Source organism: Nyctereutes procyonoides, unplaced genomic scaffold (genome assembly GCF_905146905.1).
Source record: "Nyctereutes procyonoides isolate TBG_1078 unplaced genomic scaffold, NYPRO_anot_genome, whole genome shotgun sequence".
Lineage (NCBI taxonomy): Eukaryota > Metazoa > Chordata > Mammalia > Carnivora > Canidae > Nyctereutes > Nyctereutes procyonoides.
The window spans coordinates 25,859,829-25,876,578 of NW_026575049.1; the positions used below are offsets into that span (position 1 = coordinate 25,859,829).

Consider the following 16,750-nt stretch of genomic DNA (forward strand, 5'->3'; position numbering starts at 1 on the left):
CAGTATATGCAGAGGGAACAAAGTAATTTTTTAAAAAGTATGAGTCAATGAAATCATCACCATTGTAGCCCATAAATAAGAATGAAGGAAGGTAGTCCCAGAACTTGAAGTAAGGTTTATTCCTATGAGTGAGGCTAATAAAAACCAGGAAGTACACAGTTAATTGTAAAACATGCTAGGAGATGGTCTATAATTAGGATGTGGTTCCCAAACGCTGAACTTTAGTACCTGTGCTGATCTATATTTCCGTATGTAATGGTTTTCATAAACCTATCTTCAACTTAATGAGATGTCTCTTATTCCATTCAACTGTTTGTTAAAATGTTTTTTCTTTGAAACAATGGTAACAAATGGTGAGTTTTTTAAAAATGCCTTTACCTGGGAAATTTTAAACTGGTAACTTGTGTTGGATCCCAATATTGCTTTTACAATGTCACAGTTCCCTGGAACTCAAGTCTGGGAGACTTGTGAGTGTCTAAAGGGACTTGGGCCAAATAAAAGCTTGTGTGACTAGGACATAGTTTTAGAAAGGAATAACCAAAATGGAAAGCTAACGATGCATTTCCTCAAACTACGTCTAAAAAAACAAAAACAAAAAACCTGGTGCCTTAAGATTTTATATATACACATCACTTAAGATTTCCAATGCACATTAGCATCTTAAAGACTCTAAGTCCTGTAGTGGGCAAAAACCAGTTTAATTCAGAATCAGGGAAGGTTTTTGTTTTGTTTTGTTTGTAGGCAAACTTATTAGTACCCCCCCCCCAAAACAGGGGGAAATCCTGAAATGTATTGAGGTGTGTGTGAAAACATAATGTGTTAACAGCAGAAATACATCTTTATGAAACCTAGAGAGGGGACAGGAAGTGTCCCCTGCCCCTTCCAAAGATCATATGATAGTGTGTTCTATGGGGCTTATCAAGAAATAATATATAATCTGATAAAAGGGTGTTTCCTACTTAAGTTTCTCTAAAATCTAGAGGAAAACTGTATCTCCATTCTTCACTATGGATGGTCAACTCCTTTTTGATCTGAATGGAATGCTCTGGACAGGAAGGAGAATATTTTGGTCATCAAAAATGTCCATCTCCCACCCACTGAAGTAACAAATTAACATTTTTAAAAATCCCTTATGAATGTGGCTGCTGTGATAACTGAGTGGACTGATATATTTGACCAGGAAAACTAGAATATGATGTCTCATGTGTGTTTCCCTAAAACTTCTTCCAATCTCAGTGAGACAATTCTTAGTGGATCATTAAATTAAATTAGTGGGTTGGGATCAGTTTTTGTGGTTTGGGGTGTTATTTATTTGTTTTTTTAAGCGTGTATATGTGTGTGGGTTTTTTTTTTTTTTTTTTTTGAGAGAGAGAGTGTGCACAAGTGGGGGAGGGGGGACAGAGAGAGAGGGCAAAAACCTCAAGCAGACTCCCAGCTAAGCACAGAGCCTACAGGGCTAATCTCAGGACTCTGAGATCATGACCTGAGCCAAAATCAAGAGTTGGACATTTAACCAACCGAGTCAACCAGGCACCCCTGGGCTGGTGGTTTTGTTTTTTTTTTTTAAACAAAACAGACTTGAATAGAATATATCAGAATACATTACACATAGTAGCAGAAAGTCAATACTTTTGCTTCTGTGTATACAGTCACATATGTACAAAGCCTCAACACAAATGGCATTTCCTAGTGTAGAGCCAAACAAGAAGTTTGAAAGCCACTGTTTGAAGTTACTAAATTATCTATCTAATTTCAGCTTATAAATAGGGATTTCTTGGCATAAAAAGAACAGCAATTATTTTCTATAAGCAAAGGAGCAAAAGAAACAATGGCATCAAGAGATACAAGATGCTGCTCTGGGCTCCTGGGAGAGAGGAAAGAGGGTTCTTCTGCTAGGTCTCTGGCCTTATTACAGCATTTATTACTTAAACCTACCACTATACAGTCTGGTTTTTACAAAGGCATAAATGGATAACCAAAGTGCCCTTCTAAAGGAAAACAAAAATGTAAGGGATTAATTTCCATATTGATTAAAAGCAAAACAAAACACAGGACTTTGCCGAAGAGCTGACATTTCAAACTCTTACAGGGCACTTCACAGAAAAATAAGCTCTCCTATGTCCACTGAAATGAAACTGTGCAGCAACCAAAAACCACTGCTTATTCTCCAGTGCAAGCAAGGTTTGATTCCAACTACAATTCAAGATAATTTCTATTTTTACTGGTTATTCCTTAAAAGGTCTAATTAGTAACTACAAAGCAATCTAAATCAATGAGAGGATTAAATAAAAATCTTTGAACCTAGTTTTTATGAACTACTCATATTTAGTAAGTATTACACTAGTCTAGGATGGCAAGAAATACAAAATAAGTGTAACAGTATAAGGTCAAACAGCCTGCAAATCACCAAAGAGAAGTGAAATACGTGCACAAAATAATAAGCCCTTTGGCACTCCTTTTCTCCCTGGTAAACACCTCCACCTACGCCAGGTAGCTGAGACCACTGACTGAAGGCTTCCGAGAACACTCAAATCCTTTTTTTTTTTTTTTAATTTATTTATGATAGTCACACACAGAGAGAGAGAGAGGCAGAGACACAGGCAGAGGGAGAAGCAGGCTCCATGCACCAGGAGCCCGACGTGGGATTCGATCCCGGGTCTCCAGGATCGCGCCCTGGGCCAAAGGCAGGCGCCAAACCGCTGCGCCACCCAGGGATCCTGAACACTCAAATCCTAATTTCATACCTCCCTGCCTGGAGCCACCACCTGCTCACTGGTCATAAAGGGGGAAGGAGTGCTCCCAACTCTCCAACTTAATGTGCTTTTCAATATAAGTCTCTGCATCTGGCAATTCTGAAAGATGACACAAATCATCATGTTTAAGAACTTCTACCAATGTGCCATCCTTTGACTCTAGCCAAAACAATGTTTTAAATTTCCGTTTCAAATTTTGGAATCTGAGGGACGCCTGGGTGGCTCAGCGGTTAAGCATCTGCCTTTGGGTCAGGGCGTGATCCCGGGAGTCCTGGAATCAAGTCCCGTATCGGGCTCCCTGCAAGGAGCCTGCTTCTCCCTCTGTCTATGTCTCTGCCTCTCTCTCTCTGTGTCTCTCATGAATAAATAAATAAAATCTAAGAAAAAAAAATTTTGGAATCTGTGCACTTGCAGAAAAATAAAAAGTTCATCTCTTCACATGCAAAGTTAGGATCTGATCAAATTCTAAAAAATCCACCAGCAAAATCCAACATGTGTTTTAAGAAACACCAGTCCTATGAAATGCTTTGTGATGATAAAAATGCTTTGTGATGCTGTGGCTATTTTCAAAATGCACATTAGCTGTAAGGTAACCCATTTACTTTGCATAACCCCACTCTGTCCAATATGGTAACCACATATGGCTAGTGTGCACCTGTAATGAGACTGGTGTGACTTGCAGATGGAATTTTCAATTGTATTTTTGTTCAATTAATTTAAAATTTAAAGTTGATACTCATTTCCATTACTGGAAAACTTCTGTATCTTTGGAAAAATTTGGGCATGTGGGTGTACTTTTTTAACTGTAAATTCTATAAAATCTAAATACATATCAAGTATTTCCAATGAAAATTTCATGTTCAAACTGAAATGTGTTGTAAGCATAAAATACGTACCAGATTTCAAAGACAGTATGACAAAAAAGAATGTCAAACATTTAATTTTTAGGTATTTTAAAATTGATTTCATGTTAAATTGATAATATATTGCACATATTAGATTAAATAAAGTACACATTATTAAAATTATTTTCACCTGTTGCTTTTACTTTTTTTTTCTTTTTTTGCTTTTACTTTTTTAATGTGACTCCTGGAAAATGTAAACTAACACATGACTCCCATTCCTTTTTTTTTTTAAAGCTTATTTTATTTAAGCAATCTCTATATCCAACATGGGGCTAGAACTCAGGACCCCAAGGTCAAGAGCCGCATGCTCTACTGGCTGGGCCAGCCAGACACCCCTCACGTTCCACTCCTACTGGTTGATGCTCATGAGTCCCAAACTTGTCCCATTGGAACACCTCCCAACACTAGGTTCGGGAATGCTAACATAACCATACACTGTTCTACCTGCTAACCACTTGAGATTGAGAAGGCCTTCCCTCCTCTTCAGCAACAATTCCAAACTATCCTATACAATCACCTTCCTTTTAATCCTTTCCCAGGTCCTCTTTCTCTTCCTGTCCCCAAGGACCTATTCTCAGTTCTCTTTTTCATTCTACACTTTCATGGTGAGCTCATCCACTCACAGCGTCAGCTATCACGTCTATGTGGATGACTTCCAATCCTTTATCTCCATTTCTGACCTCTTTCTCAAGCTTCAGCTTCATTCACACTACCAGCTGCCTGCTAAACACCTGCCTCTGGGAGTCCCACCAACTTAAACTCAGGATGTCTGACCTGGAGTACATCTTCACTCCTCCTGAAGACTCTTGTCATTCACCTTGAAAACCCAGGGTCCCTGGTCCCTCTTCTAGCCATACCATAGCAATCTTATAATAGACCCTTTCTCATCAGTCCCTTTTTACCACAACTAGCCTGCATGACTCTAAATTATTCCCTAGTCCTCTGGCTCATTTCTATTTAACATTCTCAAAAACCACTTTGATCGCACTGCTAACACATTTTCAACAAGTCCCCTCTGTCTCCCGTCCAAACTACTAGCAATCCAAACTACTGAGCAGGTGTCTCAGCTCCCCTATACATCTCTGAACTCCCGTCACAATTCTCCCTGGACATAACTAATCCTCCAGCTGGACTGCTCTGCACTCTATACAGTTCTGACCAAACTTTTAGGCTTAGCTCAAATACATGGTCCTCATAAAGCCTTTGATGATCAACCTGACTAAAATTAGTCTTTCTCTTCCCTCAAACTCTTTTGATATTTTTAATGGCAACCATCATAATGGGAGTACATGGGCTTATCTTCTTTATAGAATAGTGTCCCCTTAATAGCACCAACAGTACCTTGTACTGCTTGTTGCCATCTTTGGACAGCTTACCAAAGAAATCAACCTAAAAAGAAAAATGCTGGAGGACTTGGGACTACCTATGATTCTCAAATCTTTATCTCCAGACAGATACTGCATTGCTCCAGACCTTCATCTGATGTCTCATAATTCAGTAACTCCAAATGAATTCATAATCTCAATGCCATACCTGTCTCCTGAATGGACCCCTACTCAGCAAATGATACCACCATCCCATCAGTAGCCCAGGCCAGATAAAAGAGGCATCACCTTTAATTTCCCCATATTCAGCACTCAGGTTCTGTGAAATCTTCCTAAATGTCTCTGGATTTACCTACTTCTTCCCAACTCTACTGCTAGTTCAGGCCACCATTACCCGGAATGCCTGTAATACTATCTGGTGTTATACTCAACTCTCCAGCCATTTCCTACAGTGCAACCAGAGTCATCTTTCCAAAATCCAATCTGAACAGGTGACATTCCTGCTGAAGACTCTTTAATTGTTCTTAAGATCAAGACTTCCAAACATGGCTTACAGACCCTCTGCATCTGGCCAGTGTTTATCTTTATAGCTTCACTTCTCATTTCCCAGATCATCTCTTTCCTTATGTACATCACACTTCAACTACGTCCAAGTACTATACATACGGTTCTCCGGGTATGCTAATGTACTCTCTTGTCTAGGGCCCTTGCACAAGCTGGTACCTCTATTTGGGTTGGATGTCCCTCCCTTGTAATCATCCAACACTCAGCACTGGCGAGTTTCTTTGCATTTATATTCTAACTTCAGCAATGGGGAAACCTTCACACTTCTGCTGGGCTAGCAATTTATCCCAATACCCAGCATGTAATAGGTACTCAGTAATTATTTGCTGAATGAATGAGTAAACAGATGATAGTTTTCTGAGTTAAAAAAAAAAATTCCAAAGTCAATGAATGAAAGCCATTTCCAGGACATCTATTATTTATTTGAGAGCATTGTATAAAGTGGGTAACTGATCTAAGTTTTTATTTTACCTGTCTTTTGAACGGAAACTATTAATAGTTCGGTTAAGTAAACAGAATGTACAGGTATAGACTCAGAATAATCACAATGAAGGAAAAGACACTGTATTTATGTTCTCCTTTGTCTTGTAAACTTGGAACCAACTCATCTGAAATTGTTGAGAAATTTTTGATGCAAAACACAGAATGTATGAAAAGCAGCCAAGCAAATGTGGATACATCACAGAGGCAGCCTGCAGGAAACTAGAGAGCATGAAGAGACGACCTCAGACCCTAGGAATGTAGGTAGGGACTTTTTAACAAAAAAAGAAAAGGCTCAGCACTCCTTGTCTTTATCCAGATTGAAGCTCGGTGCAATCACCACACACGTTTCATGATCCTGCAAGCCAGGAGAAAGAATGGAGGCATCTATGAGGCCGTAAAAGTGTTTTTGGTTTATTTAACAAAGGGAGATAGAGCAAAGGGGAAGGAAATACTAAGCAAGGCAACGAGGTGCCAGTTCTTACATACATTTCCTTTATGGTTCACAACAGTGTATTATCCCCATTTTACTGATGAACAAACAGGGACTTATGGTCACATAGCTGGTCCTGGTGAGCTTATACTCAGATCTAACTCAAATACATTTTTATCAAACATTCACTCCTGTTAAAGCCCAGTTCTAGATATTGGGGACTGGGCAATGAGCAAAACAAAATCTGCTCTCAGGAAGCATATGGTTTTGTGAGGAGTGACAAATAATGTCATTTCAGATAGTGACAGAATTATAAGGGATATTAAAATGGTAAAACTGAGGGATGTGGTAGAGAAACCAGGGAGGTATCTTAGGTTGCAAGGTTCACAGGCATCATTTAAAAGATAATTTTGAGGAGATACTTTTGCATGGCTAAAGAAAATGGATAATAAGGGGACTATCCTATCCAACCTTAAATGGAAATCTCTGGAACTACCAGAAGCAAAAATTACCATTCATTTTCTGATTCTCAGCAAAGAGACTATGAGGTAGAAGGAGCTACAGTGTTATCCTGGTCCTAATCCAAAGTGATTGGTTAGATATTCACCAGATGGTGAATATTTCCTTATGAACCAAGTGGCTGTTCAGGGCAATGGGCCGACCAAATTAATTCTTAGATTCCCCCAGCACCTACAATAGCACCCAACACACGCCAGGACATAATAAATGACTGCTGAATGGATACAGGAAGGAAGGGGAAAAAGGAAAATGTTGAAATGTCACTGCTGTGGGATAAACCCCCTTTTTAGGCCAAGTGGCTTCAATTCACCCCAGCCCACCCCACCACCAGCCCCAACCATAAAAAGAGGGGTGAAAGAAGGTGGTTAGCGTAAATCCATGAACAACACTATCCTAAGAAAAAAATAGCATATGCTGCCCCCTCCCCAACCAAAGAAGTCAGAAAAACCGTATCTCTAAATCACAAGTTACGTTTAATGAAAATCTAATATCCAAATGATGACTAGAAACGAGTAATTATTTAGCTGCTTTAAATAAGGGCTCTCCTAATGCAGGTCCTCAGGATACTTCTGTACCAGGTACCTAGTTCTAACTATTGCACACAGCACCAAGTTGTGTTGGCCTCTTTATCTGAGTATCTTCCTTTGCTAGTCTGGTAGTTCTTGAGGGCAGGAGCAAAGCATATTTATCTGTACTGCCTTGCGGCCTTGTCCAGTTTATACAGCAGAAGAACAGTGATCATGCTAAGTCAGAAAAATTAAATTTCTCCAAAATGTTTCAGTCATGGGGCAGATGGGTAGAGTGAGGACCACCCCCCTACTATTGTTATCTGCTGAGGCGGCTATGTAAAACCTGAAGCCCTCATCATCTCACATCACTCTTTCTGTGTCTCTTGCAGAGGTGAAGAACTGGAAAAGCCTTAGAAGTTTCTGCTTCGATTTTTAGAAGTTTATTTTTAAAGGACGGTCCTAGTGGTGGCAGAGAAGAACAAACGGCCATTCAAAACGGAACAAGAATGGAGTCTGCGCTAAATATCAAAGATGCCTATGCTTCCTTTCTGGCACCCGGATAGAAGGACTGAGAAACAGTTTAAAAATAAGATACCACTTCTGATAGATCAGTGCTATCAATTTCTCTGGTGTTTCAGTAAAATCTTAATAGTGAATCTGTAACAATTTTTTCTGAGACAGAGCAGTGTTGTGAATAATGACATTATTACAGAATCACAAGTAGACCCAGCAAAAGGAAATATGGATTGGGGGGGGGGGGCATTTTAAGTAAGAATCATATTCGTTTTCTCCAGTAAGAAACTTCCTCTGCATATGCCGTCTCATTTTGAAAAACCATAACATGCAAGTTCTAAGATCCCTGGGTCTGCGCTTCATGATATCAGCCACATCTCTAAAGTTTTTAAAGCTTCGTTTCACACTATCAACAGAAAGAAAACTTCAACAAAAGGCACAAATTAAATACTATCCATCTGCACACTTGATATACTACTCATTTTTATTTGTGTCTGAATTACCATAGTTTTGGTGTGCCATCAGGATTGGCTCTGCAGGAACTTAGATCCAAAATGGCAGCTGAGCTTCTGAAACTCACCAGAGCCATAACGCTTAACATACGTGAAACCAGGTCTTATTTATCTCACTTTTCAACCTGTCTAGGAAAAAAGAATATTTATAAAAACATTTCAAAGATTCAGATGGCATTCTGTTCATGTTCATTACAGCATTCTCCTTCTTGCGAGAGAACAGGCACCCTGCTTTTGGTTCCTCCGCTCCACAAACTGAATTAACCTGCCGTTCACATGTTTACACAGTCCACAAAAACAAGCTAATGGCATAACATGGAAAGCTTAGGTTTTTCTCACTCTTCTTCTATAAGACCAACTTAGGAAATGGGTGTAAAATGAATCATCTAACAAGTAAAGCCCCAAATGAGCGCTTTCATTTTCAGAAAAAAACAACAATAATGAGAGCTATTTTTCCTTAGGTCCACCACAAAGCAACACTCCCTATCACTATGATAATTTCTGTCTTTCCTTTACATTCAAGCTGTAAAAAAATTTTTTCGAGAGACAAATTTGTTCCAGACTACCTCTTTAATGTAATGTTTCCAATCCCTCTTACACAAAAGCTGAACCTGTATCACCAAAAAATGTACACTGAATTTAAATTGTCCCTTTTCTACTTATTTCCATTACTAATATAATAACATTAATTTTAGAAAAATAATAAAATACTTGCTCTTTAGAGACAGAGAACTTTAATTATCTTTATGTATTCAAATGCAGAGTCTTTTTGTTAAATTAGCGTGAAAGTCCCTTCATCTACACACAATTGACCCAAAGAAACAGGCCATTTTCAGCACAAGGGGCCAATCCATTTGAACAGTGAATAAAGCTTTTGAAAGCACTACACACCCTCTTCCAGACTGTCAAATTTTCAAAACGGGCCAGCATTTCTTCCATTTTTTTTTTAACACTTGCAGGCCCAGCAAGCATCTTATAATTAGATTAATTAAAAAGGAAACAAAAACACTGCTCCCTTCTGATCAAAATTATTCCATTTATGCTTAATTAGCTTTAATCCAAGTCTACATATTTAATGATGGGGATATGACAATTCCACCTATTTGCATCTTTTAAATGCCTTTCTAAACTATACTTTGTAACAGATTTAGAAGAACAGTCTCTTTCTCATGCCAGTATGCCACGCATAAATCAGGAGGATACAAATTAGGAAAAAAAAGAAAAGAAAAAGAAAAGAAAACAAGGCCTCTTAGAGCCAGAGATGTGCGGAGGGGGTGGGGTAATTTACTCAGAGGTGGGGGCAATTTCCCCGCCACATCACAAACTACGATCCTTTCAGCCCACCAGACGAGAAGCATTACATCACACTCTTACAATGATAGGGGGAGGTGGCTCTGAGAAAGCAAGTTTTCAGCTTTCTTCCCTCCCTGCTCCCAGGCTTCCTAGAATCCTGGACTGGGAGTAATGGAATTTAACTTGAGGGCACCGCACGGTTTCAGAGGTAACTAACATACACATACATACAGCTACCTATTTAGGTGACCCTAAATGACCACTTCAACAATGGATATACGGCCCAAACAGGCAGCCAGCCACACACACACACACACACACGCTGAATTTGTGCTGAAAAGCCCAGTTCATCTGTGTGAAATTAAACAAAAACTGTAATCTGTGAGAAACAGAGAAGGCCAGTCTACAGGGAGAAGCTGATAAAGAACTCATTCCTAATGGGGTGAATAGCTGTTTCGATCTTTAAAACACCATGTTTACAAGACAGTCCTGCCATTTGGTTCAAACCACGATCAAAATAAAAGCGCATCTGGCTGCACATTTGAGAACACACACAGAGACCCAGTGCAAATGAGCGCGCGCAGGAAAGAGAGGGGTGATCCACACATTGCTTGGGAGGTTTTCAAGCAGGGGAATCTACAAACCCCAAACCTCCTGGTGTTCACTCGCCCCCAGCCTGATGTTTAAAATGTATCAGGTCTTATTTTAGGTTCTACATCTCTCTAGGAAGGATGGCCTAGCTTTAAGGGGGAGAAAAAAAAAAAGCGCTTTCCCGTGGTACTGCTTGCCCTCCCAGATCCTTTGTCGGCCTTAGCAGCCGAAAGAATGCAAACCCATTTATATTTATGCAAATTTTTGCAGCAGATTTAAGGGGGCAGGGAGAGGTCTGTGTTTTTTTTTAAAAAACCTCTTTCTAAATATCAATTTTCCAGTTCCTCGTAGTTTCATTTATTTGCAAGACAGAAATGATGATGAAAATCTGTATATAAATTAAAAGTGCAATTAAATCACTTCACATTTTAAATATTCTAGCAAGGCTTTTCCATTTCTAAAATGCCGAACCAAAAGTACATCACGGGTCTGATTTACACAGATTCACGAAATGTCTGAAGCCAGTCTCCATGCTAGACAAATGTCCATTTGCAACAGCACTAGTGAAAACGGTTAGACAAGATCCATATAAATCAATTGGTTTAAAAAAATTGAAAATATTTACCAACCTCATAAAGTGCAGCAGTGCTTAAATCCAGCAAATTGAGGCATACAAGGTAGAAATGGAAATGAAAAAAGGTCCAAAAAATGATTTCTTTTTGTCTATCTGTTTTTTTATATTTTAAATATTCAGAAACCAGCAGAGACTCTGTCGGCCATTTTGGCTTGAACTAACTCTCTCTCACTCACTCTCCCTCTTGCTCTCTCTCTCCCCCTCTGTCTCTAAAGGAAGCAGCTTTTTGTGACCTTCAAATAGAGGCGGATCATGTGACTTCGGGTAGGTTTGTCAATCAGGAAAGGGGAGGGAGCTGGGGTTGAAACTGCCTTAAAGGGAAAGCAGCCCTTTTCCACTCACTTTCATTTGTGAAAGGCTGTTATCTCATACTCTCCGCCTACACACAGTGAATGTGAAAGTGGCAACAGCATAAGGGTAACAGATGAACAAAATATAAAAACCTTTATTGGTTTATAGAAATATGCTCAGTTGCTAACGATTCTTGCAGATCCTGGAGCTTGGATTGCTTGCTACAGTTATTCTCTAGATGTTTGGGCAAGCATGGGCTGGCAAACTGCTCTTTAAAAGGGGGCTTAAACAGTGTTTTAGCCAAAGAAGAGACTAGTTTTTAAAGATTAAGGTGAAATACAGGGCACAACTGATCTCTGACAAGCTCCTAAAATGCATAGGAGAAGACTAAAAGGAGATACACCCAGGTATAAACTGAAACTGGCAATTCAGAGATGTTAAGTGACTTAAATCACACAGCTAGACAGAAGCAGAATAGGGACTGGTTTCCCAGATGAAGCCCACATTTATTGTTTCAGGTGTATATGTGTTCGATACGTCCTTCCCTGACTCCAAATAAAAGCCATGCTGTGGCATTAGCAAGCTGACTTTCTCTTTCTCTGGATAGGGCAGATTCCAACCCTCTTTAAATTCCTCTCCCACCTGAGGAAATAGTTCTGCAGCTGACAAGAGTAAGCACGGAATTTAAGACCTACCTGCTTTTCCCATCTCTAAGTCCCTTCTTCTGGCTATATGCATTCTTGATTTATTTAATTTATTATTATTATTTTTTAAGATTTTTACTTATTCATGAGAGACACAAAGAGAGGCAGAGGCATAGGCAGAGGAAGAAGCAGGCTCCCTCTCGGAAGCCTGATGCAGGACTCGATCCGGGGACCCCAGGATCACGACCTGAGCCAAAGGCAGACTCTCAACCACTAAGCCACCCAGGTGCCTCCCCACCTTTTTATTTATCTATTAATGAGAGACACAGAGAGAGAGAGGCAGAGACACAGGCAGAGGGAGAAGCAGGCTCCATGCAGGGAGCCTGGCATTCTCTATTTATACCCACCTAAGAAAGACATGCTGAGTTTGTATCTCTAGCCCTGGGGCTATCAGGCTGTGCAAGCTTAGTTAGGCAAATCCCTTTACCTCCCAAGGCTCAGTTTTCTGACTGGAACGTAAAGATTGGACAGCACTAGATGGTATCTTGGGTTCCTTTCCGCTCTAACACTCTGCACTTAGCTTCTTTCTTTCAGCAGTTCTGTTCGTCTTATCCTTACCATCTCAAAAGTAAGTCATTACCCCAGGAAGGCTTTCTTGACCCTTCCAGTGGAGACCAGGTCTTCCCATTCAACACTCCCATAACATCCTTTACTAGTTCTTTATAGTGTTGGTCATAATCACAATTTATTATCTGCATAAGAATTTGCCTATTGTTGATCTTCCCCAGTGTCTATAACAACAAACACCACGTCTTCCTTCACTGCCATCTGAGGACCAACATAAGTGAATAAACAAATGAATGAATTCCTCAGACTTCCACTCAGAAGTGCTAGGCAGGAGGAAATCTGCCATCCAAATATAAAGAACAGAAGTCATATTGTTTCTAGAAACTCACTTCCATCTATTTCTTCTAAGGATTGCTTTGGAAATAAAGTAACTAAAATGATAGAAAGCAGACAAAAGTGCCTGGTGACTGTCAAGACTCCATCTATTTCTATAAGCCAAAAAAAGTGGGATCCACAGTGAGTCTCCCAAATGAACAAGGCTGACCAAGTGTAATCTGACATGCAATCCAGCAGAGACCCCATGGATTCTGTAAGCCTGACATTCCTCGAAAAGGAACCTATGACCCCCTCCTAAATCCCACAGGTTTGTCATCCTGGCTTCTGGGTCTTCATACAGCCTCCCTCCTTTGCTTTTTCCACTCCAACAGAAGAACAGGAGAGGAGCTGTTTCAGAGCAGGGGGAGCCTATGCCTCAATGACCTGGCGGCTTGAATATTTATGGTGTAAAAGGCTTCCACCACTTCCAGGTCTTCTTGAAGCCCTGAGTGGAGCAAGAGCCAAGACCTAGACTGACAACTGAGATGTAGGCAAAAGCAGGAAACTCAATGGATGGAAATTTTGAATATTTAGTCTATTTTTATCCTTCCAATACCTTCCAGATGAGTTACAGAAAGCTTACTTACGTGGAGCATGTTCAACATGTTAAAATGCATGGAGACTGTATAGCTGCCTTGTTTTAATTTGTGATGGACATGGTTTCTTTATAATTTTGCTAAGTCTCCATTCCCCAATGCAGAATATTACTGTATAAATATATATACATATATGTGTGTGTTACTTTGTGTTGAACAAGCTGCATGAAAAGTCAGACATAAACAGTGTCAGTCATAAACAAACACATTTATGAAACAAAATATTCTATTTTCAAATATTATGATCAATGTTTTCAACCTCTAGACAACTTTGTTTTGTGAGATACCTCTAATTTTAAAGCAATTAGTCTACTTGCTCATCTGAAGAAAAAGCTGAAATAAACACATTATTTTCACTGTATTTCCAGAAATTTTGGACTCTGTGATATATTTGCTGTACTTTTTTATATTAGCCATTAAACAGTGTTTTTAAATTGTACTATTACAAGGGAAGGATGCAAAGTAACAAAAAAGTTTACTTTTATATACAAATAAACCAGAACTTATACAGTCAAATGTGTGTTATCTTTCAAAGTTGGCACCTTTGGTGACAATATACCAAAATATTTTTATTAGAAAACAAGATTAAAAATAATGAAACTGGGGCGCCTGGACAGCTCAGTTGGTTAAGCATCCATCTTTTGGTTTTAGCTCACTTCATGATCTTGGACTTGTGAATGTTGTGAGATCAAGCGTGGAGCCTGCTTAAGATTCTCTGTCTCGGGATCCCTGGGTGGCGCAGCGGTTTGGTGCCTGCCTTTGGCCCAGGGCGTGATCCTGGAGACCCAGGATCGAATCCCACATCGGGCTCCCAGTGCATGGAGCCTGCTTCTCCCTCTGCCTGTGTCTCTGCCTCTCACTCTCTCTCTCTCTGTGTGACTATCATAAATAAATAAAAATTTATTAAAAAAAAAGATTCTTTGTCTCTCTCCTCCCTCCCCCTGCCTCTGTCTCTTACAAACAAAATAATACACTGAATATTTAACTCAACAATCTAGAAAGTAAGTCATAAACCAAAAGGAAATTTACAGTGATAAAAGCATAAACATAAAGCAATAGTCAAAAAAGAATAGACTGAATCAATAAAACGAACACTTTTTTTGCTTTAAAAAATATAGGAAGATATCCTTTGGAAAATCTGATCAATTTTTTTTTTTTAAAGAGAGAAGCAATAAATTAGCATTAGGGCTCAGAAAGAGGGCATTATACTATAGATTTGGGGAGTATTTTTTTTTTAAGATTTCTTTTTTTTTTTCTAAAGATTTTATTTATTTATTCATGAGAGAGGCAGAGACACCTCACAGGGAGCTTGATGCAGGACTCGAGCCCAGAACTCTGGGATCACGCCCTGAGCCAAAGACAGACATTCAACCTCTGAGCCACCCAGGAGTCCCAAAAGAGTTTCTTTATTTGAGAGACATGTGTGCATAAGCAGGCGGGAGGGCAGAGGGAGGAGCTGAGGAAGAGAAAGAGAAGCAGACTACCTGCTGAGTATGGAGGGGATGGGGGGAAGGGGCTCAACCTCATGACCCTGAGATCATGACCTGAGCTGAAATGAAGAGTCTGACGCTTAACAGACTGAGTCACCCAGGTGCCCCTGAGAGTATTCTTTAAATTGTGAGAGAATTACACACAACTTCATGTCAATAAAGTTGAAGATTACATGAAATGGAGAATAGGTAAGGAAAATAGAAATTATTAAAACTCTGCTCAAGAAAAATTCTGAAAATACTAATAAAAACCCATAGCAGATATCTGTAAGCTATTCAGAGAAGTAGCCACTAAAACTACATCAGGCACAAATGGTATTCTGGGTGAAATTTACCAAACTTCTATCAAACAGATAATTTCCATGTTATCCCTACTGTTCCCAAACTTACAGAAACAAAAGGGAAAGCTTCTTAATTTCTTCTATGTGACTAACATATCCCTGATATCTGTCTGGATTGAGATGGTACAAAAAAATAAAACTATAAACCAGGGGGATCCCTGGGTGGCTCAGCGGTTTAGCACCTGCCTTTGGCCCGGGGCCTGATCCTGGAGTCCGGTATCGAGTCCTACATCGGGCTCCCTGCATGGAGCCTGCTTCTCCCTCTGCCTGTGTCTCTGCCTCTCTCTCTCTGTGTGTGTCTCAAATAAATAAATAAATAAATAGATAAATAAAATCTTAAATATATATATAAACCAATCTTTACTTGTGAAGGCAAATATAACAATCCTAAGTAAAATATCAACAAATAGAATTCAGAAGTTTTAAGAGAGCTCACTAAGGCCATGTAGGGTTTATACTAACAATATAAAGATGGTTAAATTATAAAATCTATGAATATGGGCAACCCCAGTGGCGCAGCAGTTTAGCGCCACCTGCCGCCCGGGGTCTGATCCTGGAGACCCATGATCAAGTCCTGCGTTGGGCTCCCTGCATGGAGCCCGCTTCTCCCTTTGCCTGTGTCTCTGCTTCTCAGTCTCTCTCTCTGAATAAGTAAATTAAAAAAAAAAAAAAAAAAAAAGCTTATGAAAAAAAATAAAATAAAATCTATGAATATAACTTCATTTGTTCAACGAGTATTTGCTAAATGCTTTCTATATGTGCCTGACTCCACTAGTTGAGTCAGTAAGCCATACTACAAGGTTTCTTGTCCATGTGGAGCCAACGTCCTTATGGGAGAAAGAAATCACTGATAAGGAAATAAAGTGTTTGATGGGATAGAGAATAACTGAGGGAGGCTCACTTTAGGTAAGGTAGTTAGTGAAGGCTTATCTCAGGGCATTAAAGCTGAGTTGAAAAGCAACTTATTTGAGTTTTTAAAAGAACAAGAGGAATAATCAGAAGCCTAGGGCATGTGAGCAGGGGACAGACGTCTGATCCTCAGGTAGGAGGGGTTAGATCACACCGGGTCTTAAGGGAATAGATCATACTGGGTCTTGCAGGCCACAGTAAAGATTTTCTTTCAAGAATAATGGAAAGTCACAGAATTTTAAAGGAGACTGAATGGCACTATTTTATCCATTACTCATACTCCACTTAATGACTAGGGTCTACCAGCTTGTCGGGGGCCTAGAAAAATATTTAGGACCTGAAAAAATATATTTACAAGTCAAAAATACAAAAAATTATAATCATAAAAATTAATAAATGCTTAAATGTCCTCAAAATATAACCACTTAGGAATTTTTTTTTTCCTTTTTAAGAAGTCTCCACGCCCAGCATGGAGCCCAACCCCGGGCCGATCTCACGATCCTGAG

The 16,750-nt window shown here is 39.5% G+C and overlaps 1 protein-coding gene across 6 annotated transcripts in view; it reads right to left on the reverse strand.

Moving 5' to 3' along the window:
- The window catches only part of TNRC6B (trinucleotide repeat containing adaptor 6B), a 242,873-nt gene that overhangs the window by 113,134 nt on the left and 112,989 nt on the right, over positions 1 to 16,750 (reverse strand). The window contains exon 1 of one of the 6 annotated variants that reach the window (XM_055329003.1): positions 11,027 to 11,213. The exons of 4 other annotated variants lie outside the window; for them this stretch is intronic. In XM_055329003.1, coding sequence (XP_055184978.1) covers positions 11,027 to 11,031 — 5 coding nt within the window. In that variant the 5' untranslated portion in view covers positions 11,032 to 11,213. Of the gene's footprint in view, positions 1 to 8,504; positions 8,602 to 11,026; positions 11,214 to 16,750 lie in introns of those variants that run through there. One more of the 6 variants, XM_055329004.1, reaches the window with a different exon arrangement.